General features: G+C 41.9%; 1 protein-coding gene across 4 annotated transcripts in view; it reads left to right on the forward strand.

Annotated features, from left to right (window-relative positions):
* Nucleotides 1–5,114: 5,114 nt before the first annotated feature.
* Nucleotides 5,115–17,540, forward strand: part of Ints6 (integrator complex subunit 6) — an 80,523-nt gene continuing 68,097 nt past the window's right edge. For 3 of the 4 annotated variants that reach the window (XM_040740547.1, XM_040740546.1, XM_040740548.1), the window contains exons 1-3: nucleotides 5,115–5,709; nucleotides 6,037–6,114; nucleotides 6,926–7,075. In XM_040740547.1, the coding sequence (XP_040596481.1) occupies nucleotides 5,599–5,709; nucleotides 6,037–6,114; nucleotides 6,926–7,075 (339 nt within the window). In that variant the 5' untranslated portion in view covers nucleotides 5,115–5,598. The remainder of the gene's footprint in view (nucleotides 5,710–6,036; nucleotides 6,115–6,925; nucleotides 7,076–17,540) is intronic. The other variant, XM_040740549.1, reaches the window with a different exon arrangement.

Raw genomic sequence — 17,540 nt, forward strand, 5'->3', positions numbered from 1 at the left:
GGACAACAAGTTTAGGACCAGTGTGGGTTACAGTGAGTTCAAAGCTAATGTGGGCAACTTAGTGAGACACTGTCTCAAAATAAGACAAGATGTAAATATAGCTCAGTGACAGAGTTCACGCCTAGCATGTGCAACAATCCCCAGTGACATAGACAGACAGACAGACACATAGACAGACATACTGAAAGGATATCTGTCATGCTCATGTTCATCTACCAGAAAAACTCTAACTAATCCTCACCCTGGGTAAGTCCACTCTAAAGGCTGACCTTGAACCATTTGTGACTGCTACTGTAAATCACCGCTCAGCAGAAAGATGTAATTTCTTTTTACCTCTGAGGACTTGCATAATGTGTACAGTCAAAAATAAGTTTCCTCTTATGTGCATTATCTTATTACCTTGTTTGCATAATTTCATATCCAATTTTATGCTTGCTACAATTTTTCTTATGTTCTCAACATCACTATCATGATCAAAAAAGGAGGTAGAATAGTAGAGACTGAGGAAGTGGTAAGACAGTCAAACGCAACTGTGTTTCATTACTTCTGAGGAACACAGGTCACCTGATTGCTCTGTGCAGATGGTCTCAATGACAAAAGGGGGCATGAGATCACCAAAGTTAAGTTTGGGGAGCCAGTGAGTTAACTTCCTTACCATAGGTGAGTGGTTACTTACAGGTGTTTGTAGTCTTCCTGGGATTATATATTCTCTAGTCCCTCCCTCAGGCCATGTGCAATTAAACCAGAGGTGGGTATAACAGGTGGTGGAGAGCAGTTGGACAGTCAGGTGAGTATATCATGTCTTCTCAGTTCTTCTGTTCTGGGATGTAAACCATGAACAAGCCCAGCTGGGGTGGTCTTCTGCAATCGAGTGCAGCTGAATGCCCAAATACAGGGGTTACTTGGCTTAGAGCACATCACTCATGACAAGGGCCTATCCAGATATCAAAAGTCAAGTTACTGGCACATAGTTATTTAAAAGTGTTACCCTGCTTGGTTGGTTTGAAGTGATTTAAAAGGGTTCTGTCAGAACAGTTCTACATGAACATTTTGGCTATTGTTTAAGTCAGAGTCACCATACTTTCAGTTTTCCATATAGTTGTTCCCTTTGAGAGTGGAGCAAGGGCATTTGGAGTACTCTCTATTTTTAAAGACATTGTTTTATGTTTACAAGTGTTCTGCTTGTATCATGTGTATGCCTGATGCTCATGGAGGTCAGAAGATGATGGAGTCCATGGAACTTGAGTTATAGGCAGTGGGTGGTGGGGACCAGACCCTGGTCCATGGCAAAAGCAAGTGCTCTTAACCACTAAGCCACCATGCTGGCTCTCTATAGTATTCCTTTAAAAACACCAGCGAAGACCAGCTTTTCTACCATAATGACTCTGACTAGTGCCTCTCAGAAACAGCTTTCACAACATGCAGCACAGTCCTTCCAGACACCATAGTCTGGCACTTTGACAACACAAGAGCTCTTTCTTCAGTTGAATCTTAGGAAATCCTCGGTTGGAATTTAGGGACCATGTTTTAGGAAGGTAAGCAGAACATAAGTAGATATCTTCAAGAGCCACAAGAAGAAAATGAACAAAGGAGATTCACTGTGTTCATCTCTTGTTTACTTCAGGGCCAAAGTCTCTGAGCAGTGGTAGCACTCTCCAGAGCCACCTGTGTTCTTGTTTTTCTGTCTCTCCTCTTGCCAAATAGTTGGGGTTATGCATGTAGGTAACAAATCCAATATACAGACTGGTGATCACATTTAGCATTTTTCCCTTTATTTTTTAAAACAGATGCAGTAATTATAAGGTTATGTGAAAAATACTACTAGAGGCCAGATACATGTATAATTCTTGTACATTAACAGTAGTATTGAGTATGTACATGATGTATACAGGACGGCAGCAAGGCACATGATATAAATGTGAAGGTCAGAGGACAACTTGGCAGGGCCAGTTTTCTCCTTCTGCCATGTGTTATGAGAATCAAATTGAAGTTGCCAGGCTTATGAGGCAAGTGTCTTCACCTCCTGTGCCATCTTGACAGCTCTAAATATGGGGTCATTAATAAGCACTATTAAGATTCAAATGGCTGGGCGGTGCTGGCGCATGCCTTTAATCCCAGCACTCGGGAGGCAGAGGCAGGAGGATCTCTGTGAGTTCGAGGCCAGCCTGGTCTACAGAGTGAGTTCCAGGACAGGCTCCAAAACAATATAGAGAAGCCCTGTCTCGAAAAAACAAAAACAAACAAACAAACAAACAAAAAGATTCAACTGAATAAAATTTAAAAATATAGAGACTAGGGCCTATCTCAATTCTAATTTAATTATTGTGCACATGATGTATGTGATGTACATGTACAACATCAAGCATGTGGAAGTCAGAGGATAATTTATGGAGTATGGTCTCTGCTACCTTTAAGTGTATTCTAGGGAGCAAAGTCAGATCACTCAGTCATCTTGCTTGTCCCCATCCTAATTCCATTGACTCTTCTTCCTCTGGGTATGGATGCTGAGTGCATTATGTTTTAAAGCTCTATAGACAATGCTAATATGGCAATCTTGGCTAAGAACTGTTTTTTGTTTTTTGTTTTTTTTTTACGAGACAGGGTTTCTCTGTATTGTTTTGGAGGCTGTCGGTCCAGCCCGGCCTCGAACTCACAGAGATCCGCCAGCCTCTGCCTCCCGAGTGCTGGGATTAAAGGCGTGCGCCACCACCGCCCGGCTAAGAGCTGCTTTTAAACCATTATCAACTAAGGTGAACCAGAGTCACTTCAGAATAAAGGTTACCCACTTCACAATTGTGAATGTTTCCTGGTTTCTGACTGTGTATCTGCTGCCTACACATGTGCTATCTCTTTCCTGTTCAGCCTGATGGCCTTGCCATTTAGAACTTCACTTCCGGGCTGAAAAGTTGATCTTTGGTCCCCAGTGCCATCACCAGCATGGCTTCTGGCTGTTTGCTTCAGGTAAGTTCTCTGGTCTTGGCTCCCCTCGGTCTTTGCATCTGTCTCCACCACACACTTGCAGGACAGCCCTAGTGTGACAACTTGCCAACAGTACTGACTCAGGGAAGAACTGCCAAGGGTCTGTTGGCAAGTGATTTCATATAACTGTAAAAGGGACAGTGTTACTGATGCATGTTACATCCGCAGGCTCCTTTGATTTCCTGCAAACATGGTTTTGCTTTAGTGCCCCCAACAAAACTGGTCTGAGATAGAGGAGGGCGTTTCTTTCGCTGGACTGCAGGCCTTCTTTCTGGGCCCGATGACCTTGCTTGTGCTTTGCTCGGTTTAGCTGATAGCTACAGCGATCTGCAAGGCTGTTCTACCTTCCTTCACATTTCTAATGGCTTGATTTTTCTTCTTCTCCTTTCATCATCAACTGCTGCTTCTTTAACTCATACTGGACTCATATAATTCCACAGCACACAGGAAATAGACAATTTTCATGGCCCTGTAGGAAGAAGTCTGCTTTCAGACAGGCAGAGCTCACACATACCTGAAAGACCCTGGTAAGAAATGAGACTAGATCTCTGAAAATCACGCACTCATATGGAAACAAAAATGGCATGGCTGTGAAAACAACTTGTCATTGATCCTTGAAGTGCTAAACACAAACCTTGGAAACTACCATCACCCCCGATTTAACAGGTTTCTTTTTCTTCCCGAATCAATTTCTGGTTTTCAGTGTCTTTTTGTTTTCTTACATTACTACAAATTCTTTGAAGTCGGGGCCCTCTTTTTTTATATATTAATTCCCACTAGCCCTAGACATAACTAGTCTGCAGCAAATACTGGCTTGCTTATCACTCTTTATAGTCTTAATCTCACACCTCTACTATGGTTCATTCCCACAAAACAGTATGCTATTTGTTGTTAATAAATTAAGAACTTTCAGAGTTTTTTTTAAATTCCTGAAATATTAGGAAAAGTCCAAACAAGAAAGGCAGATCTTCAAAAATAAAGTGTCACAAGCATGCCACTGCAGTTGAACAGGCCTGAATTTCAGCATAGAGAAAATCCGGAAATGCAGGGCCGGTGGGAAAGGCCCTATAAATACCTACAGTCTAACCAGGCCTCTATGTCCCCAATTCAACTTGCCTATCTGGCGGCAGTTTTCCAACTACATTTGAGAACAATTCTTCCGACTTGCAGGCACAGATTGAAGACTTCAGGTAATGTGACATGGGCAGAGAAATTTTTCTGACACAATACTGGCAGGGACTGAAAGGCGGGTTTCCGGGAAATCTATTCTCTGGGTCACCTGCACAACGTGGTCATCCTTTCCATTTTAAAACGAGGGCAGTGGATTAGAATTTGGCAAGCTCCTTTTATTTCTTAACATACTCTAGTGCCCAAACACGAGTTGAAGAGGGAACTTGGTTGGGGAGGACCGCTGCCTTCCTCGTCCACACCTGAGTTCCCCTTCGTGTTAGCAGGGTTGGGGGAGGCGCTCCAGGACTGGCGTCCTTTCCGAAAGGTCCTCTGACCCGCTGTGGCCGGAGCCGAACGACTGGCGGGGATTAGTACCAGGTCATAAACAACCTTTCACTTCCCCTCCCCCCAGGGCCATCCCGAGGCCGGGCCTGCTGCGGCCGCGTGGGCCTGCGCGGTTCCCTAGCCCACGTCGGTTCACTCTTCTCAGCCCTGCGCTCTCAATCACGACTCAGAGCCCTCGCCCACGGGCTGAGGGCGGCTTCCACTTCCCTTCTCCCGACTCTGTCGCCGAGCACAGCCCAAAGGCCGGCCGCCCTGACACGCACGCCTACAGCCGCTGCCGCCCTGCGCGGGCCGACCCAGTCCCCGCCCCCATCCGCCGTGCTTCCGCGGCGTGTCCCCGCCCCTTCCCGGAGCCCGCCTCCCCCGGCTGCGGGCCTGCGGCCGCCCCTCGCGCTGGCTCTAGCGCGCACCCGGTGCCCCGCCTCCGCGCGTGCTCAGTAACTGTCCTCTAAGTCTGCCTACAAGCTTCCCCCGCCCCTGAGCTGTTTGAATATGCTAATAAGGCTCTAAGGACCAGCCAGTAGCCCAGCGGGTCTGCGCATCACGTGACGCGAGTACGTGTCAGGGGCGGAGCCTACGTAGCCCCTGCCCGAGTTAAAACCGGAGAGTGAGAGAGAAAAGCGCTTCAGTAGCGAGAGGGGCTGAGAAAGTGGTGACACCGCTGGGGTGCGGAGGGAGTCCCTGAAACTTCTCCCAACAGCCCCAGGGCCAATCTCCCCTCAGCCCAGTCCCCTCCTCGCCAGATCCCTGGTCCCCACTCCCTGCACTGGGGGTGGGGTGGGGAACTGGGCCCGTCTCCCGCGGGGACACACACAGGGGCCGGGAGTGGGGACGGGACCCCCCAGGCGGGGGGGACGGACGGACAGACGTCCGTGCGGCCGCCCCAGCGGGCAGGCAGGCCGGAGGCGGGGGTACGACCGGGAGGACCTGGGCTGGGGAGTTTCCTCTCAACTATCGGGGGAGAAACTCCCCACAGCCGGTGTTTCCTCCCGGGGGCCGCGTTCCCCGCCCCGCGTAGCGGCGGTTGCCGCCGCCGCCGCCGCCGGTGCTTCCACCTCTGCCATCTCTTCACCTCCTCGGGCCCCGGTGTCCCCGGCCAGCACTATGCCCATCTTACTGTTCCTGATAGACACGTCTGCCTCTATGAACCAGCGCAGCCATCTGGGCACCACCTACCTGGACACGGCCAAAGGCGCGGTAGAGACCTTCATGAAGGTACCGACTGACCGAGCCCCGGCGGCGACCCCGACCCGGTGGCCCGCGGGGGGCAGGGCGGGGGGCGACCGGGCTACTGCGGGCGCCTCGGGCGCGGGGACCCCTCCCCCACCGCGCGGGCGTGCGGGCGGGCGTGCGGGCGGGCGCCGGGAGCCGGGAGCGGGCTCTGCTGGGCCTGGCCCATGTGGGGTTACTGTGGGTGCGGGGGTCGGCGGAGTGGTGGCCCTGTGTGTACGGTACTGTGGGGGCGGCCAGCGACCCTTCTGCGACTGGTAACCTCATCTCTGTGCTTCCCTCTCCCCCTCCCGTCCCCACCCTGGCCCGCAGCTCCGTGCCCGGGACCCTGCCAGCAGAGGAGACAGGTATATGCTGGTCACTTTCGAAGAGCCGCCCTATGCTATCAAGGTAACAGCCCTCGCCCTCCCCCTCCCTTCCCTGATCCTTCCTAGCTCGCCCTCCCCGCCCCCCTCTTCATTATGCTCCCCTCCCCCACCGCCGCTCCCGCCTCCAGGTCCCTTCCCCTGCGGCCTCCCACCCCTCCCCAGCTCGGGAGCGCCGGCGCGGTGGCAGTTTCTGGCCCACCGCCGTCCCCTCCGGGTCCGGCTTGGCCTGGCGGCGGAGGCGCTACGATCAACATGGCCGACATTTCCCCTCCGCGGCGTGAGCGGCAGCAATGAACTGTGGGGGATATTTATTCAAGTTAGCCCGAGTGACAGCCGGGCCCAGCCTTGCCTAGTCCGGGTTTGCATTAAAAGGGAATCAGCCAAGCTGGCAGGGAAGCCAGGAGGGGGGCTTCGAGACTTGGTCATCACAGAGTGGAACTAGGAAGGCCACCGATTGGTGGGACAGCTGTGGTCAACTTAAGAAGTCCTGCTGCCATCTGCCTTCCGCTAGTACCTTCGCAACACCCGCCCCTTACACACTATTTGGAGGATGTTATGCTAGCGAATGTCCCAGTGAAGTTATTAAAGTATTAAGATTGTTGTTACTTATCAAAAGGTGTAGGGCAAACAGGTTCATTCTTGGCCATCTTTGGAAGAGATTCCTTTCCTCACCAGAGACAACAGTTATAACATGTGACCATATCAACCAAAAGTGAAGTTAACTATGCAAACCTGAAGTGGATACCTGCTTGGTGGACATCACATTATAATCGGTGTCCATGTGTGCTCATGGCTTCACATGATAAAAAAAATTCTTACATCTTTCTTTTCAGGCTGGATGGAAAGAAAATCATGCAACGTTTATGAATGAACTGAAAAACCTTCAGGCAGAAGGACTTACGACTCTTGGCCAATCCCTAAGGACAGCTTTTGATTTGTTAAATTTAAATAGATTAGTAACTGGCATAGACAACTATGGGCAGGTAGGTTGAATACTAAGGTAGAAAAGAGTTGTTTTTATTTATGTGCACAAAACACAACCCAGTCCAAAAGTATGCAACATGGAATGCAAGTATAAAACATAACGAAATTGAAGTCTAGTTTGCACACAGTTCAAAACACCTAAGGTGTATGAGTTTTATATCCCTCATTTTCCCCTTTACTTGTATTTCCCTTTAGAATTTGAATCTAAATTCTTGCCTATAAAGTTGACATGAATTTGGTTTCAGTCCCTCAAAGTTCATAAAAGACATAAAAGGGAAGATGACCTGTCAATACACCAGTCTGAAAGTACACCACGTGTAGGCACATGTGTGACTACTGCAGTGGGCCACAGCTGTCTGTTGACTTAGCAGTTTCTTCTATAGTAGTAAAGATGCTGGAAGAGATGACTGTTAGATTAGGGTTTAGCTCAACTCAGATTGTATACTTTGAAAGGTAAGATTTGTCAGGAGTGCAGTAATTGGTCGACATTCAGATGTCTCTTGAGGCATATACTATTAGAAGTTACTGTAGTAGATAGTCTGAAATTAATGACAGATTGAGAATTTTTAAAGTTTAAGACTTCCAAACCCATGGGAAAATGTTTTCTGGGAAACATGAAAGCTGGCCTGTCTTCCTTAAAGTTGCTCTCTTATCTGTGAGGATGAGGCAAGAGCTTTAAGTCACAACAGTCATTTACCAAGGAAATGTGAGATGATCCATTTATGATATTGCTATCCTAGAAATACAAGATACCAAAGAATATGTAGTGCTGCACATGAGTAGTATCACACCCAAGGAATTCAGTATGCAAAGCACTATTACCATAATGCTATATTTAGGAATATATGTTATATACTCTTCCCAAGTTCCATAAAGCACAGTTCTCATGAATTTTGAACATTTTAGGGAAATTCTTCCAGTGACTTCACAAGCTATATTCCTCATTTGGGGATAACTCTTAAACACTTGACCTTCTGTAAAAATGATGGAATTTAGTCCTATAGCATTTAAAGTATGCATTCCTAGTCAGAATTCTTTGACTGCGTTTCCATCATTTAATTAGTAAATATCAGCAGGTATTGTCTTGTTGCCGCTTGGCCACATGTTGGTCTGTCTCTGTAAAAGCATTTTATTTCTCTGTTATATGTAGTGGTTTTATGATTTTAATCAAGCTTTGCTAAGTTCAAAGACACATTTGAAACTTGCTATTTAGTTTCTTAATTTTGTTGTCAGGTTGTGATCTATTTCCAATTTCTTGTGCCACATTTCATAAAGGGAAGGGCATTGGGATGCATCCACCTTCAGCTACATACTTAAAACAGCAAAAGTCTTTTAGGAGAACTGTTTCCTATGGAGAGATCTTGGGCACTTGTGTACTTATTCTTCTAGGAGGCTTAAGGTTGAAGGCAGAGCTTTTGTGTTTTATCACTTGGGTCAAGAGAAGAAAATCTGGAGATGGGATGTTCTTACTGACTAGGTTTTATTAGCTGGAAACAAGGAAGGATAATGCCTCTCAGTTATTTTAGTGAATCAGGATTCAGTAAGCAATGTTAATGGTTTTTGCTTATGTCCTGAGTTTTGTACATAATGAAACTAGCTTTAAAATAATTAGAAGCTACAATTTCTTAATTAATGGAAATATTTTGAGTAAATTTTACTTGGAAGAAGACATTCTTCTGGATTTTTCATCATAAAACCATTTTCCTTTATTTAAATATTTACTATTTCCTATTTATATGAACGTTGTTGGAATTTTGGATGATTGAAAATGTTTAATACTAAATATTTGGATATTTGGAAAAGAACTTTGTAGGATAGCTTTGTTCTGTAACCTTAGTATTTTTGTACATAAGTACTGCATGCTGAACAATAGGAATACCTGTATTCTCAGTAATTAAAGAAAATGAGAAAAGGTGGGTTATCTGGAATACAGCATGTTAATCATGTTAATCTTACAGAGCATCTATACATCTTTTTTTTTTTCCCCAAGACAGGGTTTCTCTGTAGTGTTTTGGAGCCTGTCCTGGAACTAGCTTTTGTAGACCAGGCTGCCCTCGGAACTCACAGAGATCCTCCCCAGTGCTGGGATTAAAGGCGTGCGCCACCAACGCTCGGCTTATACATCTTAATATAGTTCCAAATTATGTTCTTAACTATGTGTTAAACATACACATATTTATTTGTATATTTACATCAGTAACCTTTTCCCATATACATACAGACACATAGGTGATTTTATCAATTGCAAGAACATTAATTTTCATATTGCATTTATTAACTTGGCATTTTTAATTAGGAAGGATACTCCATATTGTAAGGGTCAAAGAGCTGAGCAAAAAAGATTGTTGAATGGTTTTCTTAAACACCTTTCAATATTCCACTAACAATTGCCTATGTAGAAGGTCCTTTTAAAGTTTGGGTAATCAGTACTATTTGCTGATATTTCTACAGTCAGAGATGAGTGTGAACCTCCAGTCACCTCTTCCCTTTAAAAGCAGCACATTATTAAATTGCTTATTGCAGATAAACTGTTTTTGTCCACGTATGTTAATAGTTTGAAATGTTGTTGATCCTTTAGAATCTGAAAATCAGCTAAAGTAGATAAGATTAAAAATGTAGACACATTGGACAGTTTTATTACATAGATTGACATGTTTTTATTTTTATGTGTTTTTAAAAATTTTTTTTCTTCAATTGTTTGTAGATTTTTCTTTTAAGTTAGGTTTACACTCTGAATCTGAGTCTGGCCTGTTTGTCATGATTTCTTTTTCCACTGGTATGACTATTCCACTCATCAGTATAGTAGCACTGATTGGATTGCCTGACCCATTATGCATTTTAAAAAAAGAAAAATAGTGCTTTGAGGATTTTAAATGAGAGTATATACCTTATTTGACAATGATGGCTTTGGCGTGAGATGAATTGGATGATCCTGTGTTTTGTTTTTTGAGTTGCTAGCCTGGAACTCACTATGTATAGATTGGCTAGCCTTGAACTTCTGAGAGTTGGGATTACAGGCCTGCATTACCATGCCTGGCCAGGCTTTTCTTTAAGTGTTAGTGAAATAGTGAACAACTGATTCCTATTTGAATTTTTGTTTTTTCTTTCCCCTAGATTATCAATAAGTTTTTTGGTATTTATTAAGCTATCAACAACCTTTTCAAGTAAAAGTAGATTACTGTACTTGCCTGTATACTGCCTATAGTACAGTGCTGAAATGTGACATGAAACAACAGTGAATAGTTAAGTCTTCGTGTGGTACTGGATATGAAACCCAGAACCTTGTGCGTGCTAGACAGAGTGAGTTCCTACTACAGAGGTACATCCTCTATCCTGTTATAAAAATTATAAGGCCCTTAATTAAAACAAGTTTTATTTTAAAACTTTAATGACATTTTTGTGTGGGGAGTTGTGTACCACAGTACATGTGTGAAGTTGGAGGACAACTTGTGGGACCATGTTGGTCCCTGTGCTCAAATTAAGATCCTCAGGTTTGGTGGCATGTACCCTTCTGCATGCGCCTTTCCCTGGTGAGTCATCCTGCCATCCGTAAGTTCCTTATTTTTAAGTTTGCAGTTCTGTAGTATTAGGCATATTCACATTTTTGTGCAAACAATGCCTAGAAAACTGAAAGTCTGCTTATTAATAATACCCATTCCCTATATTCCCTTCAGGAAGCTTTTTCTACTTCCTGTTTTTTTTCCTTTGGAGTTACATTACTTGTGTATATCTCTTGTAAGTGAGATGGACACTCCCATCTATGGGCTCGCTAATCCATGGATTCTGTCAACTACACATCAGAAACATCTGAACAAATCCTGCATCTGCACTGAATATATTGCCATGTCACAGGTGACTAAATACAACATAGCATTTAGATTGCTTCACGAAATAGGGCTGGAGAGATGGCTCAGAGGTTAAGAGCACTGGCTGCTGTTCCAGAGGTCCTAAGTTCAATTCCCAGCAACCACATGGTGACTCACAGTCGTCTAGATGAGATCTGGTGCCCTCTTCAGGCATGCAGGCAGATCACCATACATAATAAATAAATCTGAAAAAAATTGAGTTTGGTATTTTAAATAACCTAGAGATGATGTAAAAAAGTATGTAAGAGGTTATGTGTGGGTTATAGATACTTAATTTTATATAGCATACTTGAGAATCTGTTTTGTTAGCTTTTGGGCAAGACCAGGAACCAGCTTCCTGTGTGATACTGAGGGGATTCTGGTAGTGTGTTTGTTTCTCTGTCTGTCTCTCTCTGTTTGTTTTTTTGGAAACAAGACTTCTCTTTATAACAGCTCTGGCTGTCCTGGAATTCTCTTGGTAGACCAGGCTGGCCTTGAGCTCACAGAGACCCATCTGTCTCTGCCTCCCGAGAGCTGGGACTAAAGACGTGTGACACAACCATTTTGCTATGTTTATTTTAGTCATATGAGTGCTTTTATGGGCACATATATTAGTTTTCCACATGCATGCCTGGTGCCTGAGGAAGTGGTGAGCCTCCATGTGGGAGCTGGGACTCCAGCTCCAGTACTTTTTTTTTTGTTGTTAAGATTTGTTTATTACATATACACCAGATTGAATTGTAGATGGTTGTGAGCCACCATGTGGTTTCTGGGAATTGAACTCAAGACCTCTGGAAGAGCAGTCAGTGCTCTTAGCCTCTGAGCCATCTCTCCAGCCCCCCCAGCTCCAGTACTTTGCAAGAACAAGTGCCCTTAGTCACTGAGCCAACTCTCGAGCCCATGCTTATCTTTTTTAAAATTTTTTTATTTTTAAATTTAAATTTAAATTAGAAACAAGGTTGTTTCACATGTCAATTCCAGGTCCCTCTCCCTTTCCCTCTCCTCCTCCTGTGCCCTCTCACCAACTCCCCCAATATCCCCTCATTTCCCCAGGGAGGGTGAGGCCCTCCATTGGGGTGTCCATAGTGACTAATGATTATTTGCCTTAAGGTTCATCCACATTGTAGCATGTAGAATTTTTGTCAGAATTTTCTTGACTATCAGGAATAATACTGCAATTAATGTATGTAGGTAAGTATCTCTTTAAGACTGTTTTCATTTCTTTTGGATATACATGTTGAGATAGTACCCTCTTTTTAAGGTATTCTCCATGCTCTTTTCCATAGTAATTGCAACATTTTACATTCGCAGCAGTAGTACACAAAAGGGTTGTGCTTTCCATATCCTGCTGACCCACCCAGACTGCACAAGCCTTCCTTAGCCATCTTAATGGGTGAGAGAAGATAACATTATTGTTTTGATTTGCATTTTAAGGTTATTGTTTATATTAAGCATCTTTTTGTGTGCTGATTAGCCATTTATATACAATCCTTGGAGATACGTGTGTTTAAAGTCTTGAGTTAAACATGGAGTCGACACATGCACACATACAGGAGCTTTTGTTTTTGTTTTTGTATTCAAAGAGTTGGGAGTTGAATTATGGCCATACACATCTTAGGCAAGTACTGTGTGACTGAGCTGCATTCCTAGCCCCTTGGGACTCTATATGTTTTGGTTGTTAACTCTTTTATCTGTTAGTTCACACATTTTCTGTCATTCTGTAGGTTATACTTTCACAATCTTGATAATGCCCTTTTGGCATTCAGAATTTGTTTTTTTGTAGTTGAGCCTATTTTTTTCCCCTGTACTTTTTCATATCTATAAAGGTTTGCTTAATTTAGCATTATTAAAGCTTTTCTTTTATAGTTTTAGAATACATTTAGACCTTGCATCTATTTTAAGCTGATTTATATACATATATATGTGTATATATGTATATATATATATATGTATGTATATAGTATTGTATATAAGGATTCCACTTTAGCATGTGGCTGTCCAGTTTCCCCAGCACTATTGGATAGTCTTGGCAAGTCCTTCTCAGAAGCATTTTAAAATAATTTGTAGTGAGGGGAGGCCTTCCTCCCCATAAAAATGTTTTACAGAAGAGCAGTGCCCAGTCTTGATTTTGTCATTGAATCACTATATAATGTTAAGCAATGGCATTGTCACCCTATGTCTCTGCTTATTCTGAATAATCACCTATGTATCCATACTGTTATAGAATGGATGAGAGGCTTAAATCTGATGTGTATTTAAAATGTCTGTAAATGTTTAGTTAGGGACAAAACAAACTTGTAAAAAGCACAGACAGTGGGCTTGGTGGCCAAACTTTAATCCAGCAGAGGCAACAAAGCCAGCCTGGTGGGCACAGTGAGACACTGCCTTAAAAGCAAGAGACAAAAAGATACACAGTAGTTTACTGTTTTTCCCCCTTGTTTGCAACTGCAGTCATAAAAACCTAGTGAGTTTTAATGTTGTTCTATTACATGCTTTGAAATCTGTTAGCATGTTGAAAATTTTCCCCCCTTGGATTTTGTAGTTCATCCTAGAGAAGCAGGTGTGAGAGAAAATTCTTCACCAAAGTTGTCTTTGTATGAGATTATATTTTTAAAGAAATACATTAAATGGAAAAGGGGTTAAGTATTGCAAAGACTTCTGTTTGTTTTGTTTTGTTGAGAGAGGATTTCTTTGTATAACAATTCTGACACTCCTGGAACTCACTCTGTAGATCAGGCTGGCCTTGAACTCACAGAGATCCACCCCTGCCTCTGCCTCCTGAGTGCTGGTATTAAAGGCTTGCATCACCACTGCCAGACTTACAGGTCTGATTTTTAAGGAGCTTTCAGGAGCATATATTTTCTTCCAAAGAAACTTGCTACAGTATCTTTTTATACTGTAAATCTGTTTCTAAAAACTTAAAAATTATATAGTTTTGGCATTTCAGAAGAAAATGAAAAAAATGACTCCCAAAGGATGTCATTGTTTTTGTTTTGTTTTGTTTTAGGCAAGGGTTCTCTGTGGAGACTTGGCTGTCTTGGAACTTATTTTGTAGACCAGGCTGGCCTCAAGCTCTCAGAGATCTATTGCTTCTGCTTCCTGAGAGCTGGGACTAGATGCTTGTGCCACCATACCTAGCTTTAGATATTTAAATGACAAAAGCTCATACAATGACCTCATTTCTTCCATTAAAAAAAATGATTTCCTTATATAAACTTTTTTTTGTTAGCTTAATTAATTTATGTAATTTAAGCATGTTTTACCCATTATAAACAATACAGAAGAATTTTTGGTTTTGTTTTGCTTTACTTTGTTTCTATAACTTAAAATTACATTTATTTACTTATTATTGGGGGACAAAGCAGCCTTTTGGAGGTTAGAGGGAAAGTTTGCAGGAGTCAGTTCTTTCTTCCACCATGAGGTCCCAATGGACTGAACTGAGGTTAGACTTGGTAGCAAGTGCCAGCTGAGCAATCTTAGTTGTTCCCCAGTTTTCTTTTTGGAGTCAAAGTCTTCATGCATCCCAGGTTGGCCTTGAATTTGCTATGTAGCTGAGAGTGATCTTGAACTTAAAAAAAAATTGACTTATTTTGTGCGCATTTGCTAGTGCCTGTATGTATATGTGTGCCTTTGTGCTTGGTACACTGGCTTTGGATCCCCTAGAACTGTGATTAAGGACCTGCTGTGTGGGTGCTGAGACCCAAACCCTGGAGCCTCAGCAAATAGCAGAAGGTGCTCCTAACTACTGATTCATCTTGGTACCTCTGTTCTTGAACTCCTGAACTCTGCTTCCACTTCCTGAGTGTTGGGTACCACCATGTTGGGTATGTGGTGCCAGGGGTTGAATGCAAGGCTTCATGCTTGCTAAAAAGGCACTCTACTGAGTGAGCTACATCCCCAGCCCCTGCTTTAATTTCTTATTACTTATCATATCTACTCCAATGTTTTTATTGGAGTACAATTTAAAAACACAAATCCTGAACTTGAAGGTTAGTGACTTTTTATATGTACTCTTGAGCAGAGTTTCATCTGGCAACTATCCATTTTTGTGGTCTAGTATCTTAAGTTTATTGAAGAAAGGCCGGGAAAAGCTAAAATGTTTAATTTGTTACAATTTATGAAACATTGAAACATTTCAAAAGATCAAACTGTATTTGAAATAGTCATATAATTTATTAGTAATTGGTAATTTAATGACTCTTATTCTAAGCTATAATCAGCAGATTTTCTTTATTTCTGTTTTTCTGTCTGTAAGTGATGCAGTGTGAAGTCTTGTGGTTTCACTTTGAAAATAGCATTTCATACCTGGGCAGTGGTGGTGCCCACCCTTAATCCCAGTACTTGGGAGGCAGAGGTAGGTAGATCTTCAAGTTGGAGGCCATTCTGGTAGACAGTGAGTTCTGGGACAGCAAGGTCTACACAGAGAAATCATGCCTCAAAAAACAATAGCAGCAGCAGCAGCCTCAACAACAAATAGCAAAGAAAATAGCTGTTACTTTTAACCTTTCTTGTAACATTTTATCCAAGTATTGTTATTAGCTTCAGTTCAGTTTGGAAAAAAAGGATACATATGGCTGGAGGTATAAGAGGTGGCTGATAGGACTTCAGGACATTTTAAAGACAAGTTTATATATCTAAATTTTACAATTTAGTTTATTTTGGTGTGTGTATGTCTCTTAATCTGTTGAGCCATCTCCCTGTTCTCTAGACCAAGGTTGTAATAATATGTATGTAAGTTAATAGAATTTTTGTTTCCACATTTTAACACTTCATTTTCTGATTTAGGTGGTTAACACACAGCTAATAACTTTTCAGTTAATTAGTTGATCTTTCCATTTGAGCCAGCTAGTAATGGGGCTACAATAATAACTCCCCTGGACACCTTTGTAGTTGGTTAGCTGTCATGGTTTCTTTTTGTCTAAGATGATTTTGAAAATATTTAAGCCTCATGTCTTGAGCTAGAAAAATATGACTGACTTGCTTATGGATTTCCACCACACTGGTTAGTTCCTGCCAGGTCATTATTGCCTCTCATTCTGCTTTTCCATTAGGAAAATTGAATAGAAGAGCTCACCATAGATGACTACGGTGGAGGTTGAGTGGTGTGCAACCTACTTTATCACTGTAATATGATTTGTAAAATTTCCTTTCAGATTTTAAAAACTAAAATAATGGGAAGCTAACTTTGGTTTAATCCTGTTTCCCCTCTAGAACGTGGTGATACAGAAAATCAAAATCCCAAACATGCAATAAGAAGTATATGTGTGGATCTGTTCCATTTAACAGCTTATGTTTTGACAAGTCCTTATATGTCTGATCTTCAACTTTGTCATCCACAAAGTGTTGTCAGTACCAGTCTTTAAAGTTTGTAAGGATTAGAAATCATGAAGTAACCATGTGGCATGTGGTAGAAACTTGGTTGGTGAGGTTCATCATCCCATTGTTAGGGACAACGGTTAGCAACAGGATAAAAGCTTTCTGTTCTCAAACTGACCAGACCTAGAATCTCTGTGGTATAGTATGTGCGCCCCCCCCCAAAGTTATCCACTACTTCCGGCTGAAATCATAGCTTTTGCTGAGGGAACATGTTTTTAAAATTTTGAATCTCAATATGTTGTTTTAAAAATATATTAAAAAAACTTTATTGAAGTCTTTCCTGAAATCTTCATTTATCTTTTCAAAAGCAGTTTCACACCACTAGACACATGCAAACACATTTGTGAATTTCAGAATAAGAAACATCTTCAGTTTTTGAGGAATCCCAAATCAATCTATTTCTACGACTAAGTTTTAGAATTCTGATTGGTGATGGTTAGAAGATAACTTTGTCTAAAGAGTCCAATGTAAAATGTTCCTTTTTTTGTAGATCTGTGTGGGTAAACCTATTAATAGGATAAACCTATGAATTATTATTTTTTTAATATGAAGGGTGTTTATGACATAAGCTATTTGAAATGTGATTACTTACAAGATACAGTTGTATGTTGAAAGACTTCCTAATTGTCAGCTTAGTGACTTCATAATGAAAATGTATCCTAATCCTTATGTACTTGTCTTTTCTGAAATGTGTACCTTAAAAGACTATGGAATCTTTTTCTTCAGTTTGATTTGACCACATGTAGTATGGGGCTTTTGGTAAAGGTCCTTGTGGACAAGGGTTTAGAAGGATTATTTTTTCTACAAAACTTTACTGCTAGTTTTAAGTATGTTAGCAAAGACAATTGTAATGTTACCTGTTAGGTGGCACAGCTTATGGTTAATGAATGACAAAACGGATATGGTTTGTTAAAATATTTTCTTCGTTTTAAACTTTTGAAACCTGTTGGATATTAGAAAACAAACAGATCTTAAGGGGTATTTTGGAACTTCAAGATTAAAAATTCCAAATGCAATTATTTCAAAATTAAAAACAATTATTTTGTTAAGTAAGAAAATTGATTGCCTATTTAGAGTGCTGAGGAAAGTTAGGCCATAAAGACGGTGGATGATTGCAAAGGATTTGTTCATGAGATGGCAAGGGTTAGTGCTTTAGAATTGCCAGGCTTTAGTAAAACAATAAATTTTATGGTCGTTAGTAATGCCTAAATTGTGATAGTTCATGGTCATTTATGTTCTTTTA

This window comes from Mesocricetus auratus, unplaced genomic scaffold (genome assembly GCF_017639785.1).
Source record: "Mesocricetus auratus isolate SY011 unplaced genomic scaffold, BCM_Maur_2.0 Super-Scaffold_100707, whole genome shotgun sequence".
NCBI classification, from domain to species: Eukaryota; Metazoa; Chordata; class Mammalia; order Rodentia; family Cricetidae; genus Mesocricetus; species Mesocricetus auratus.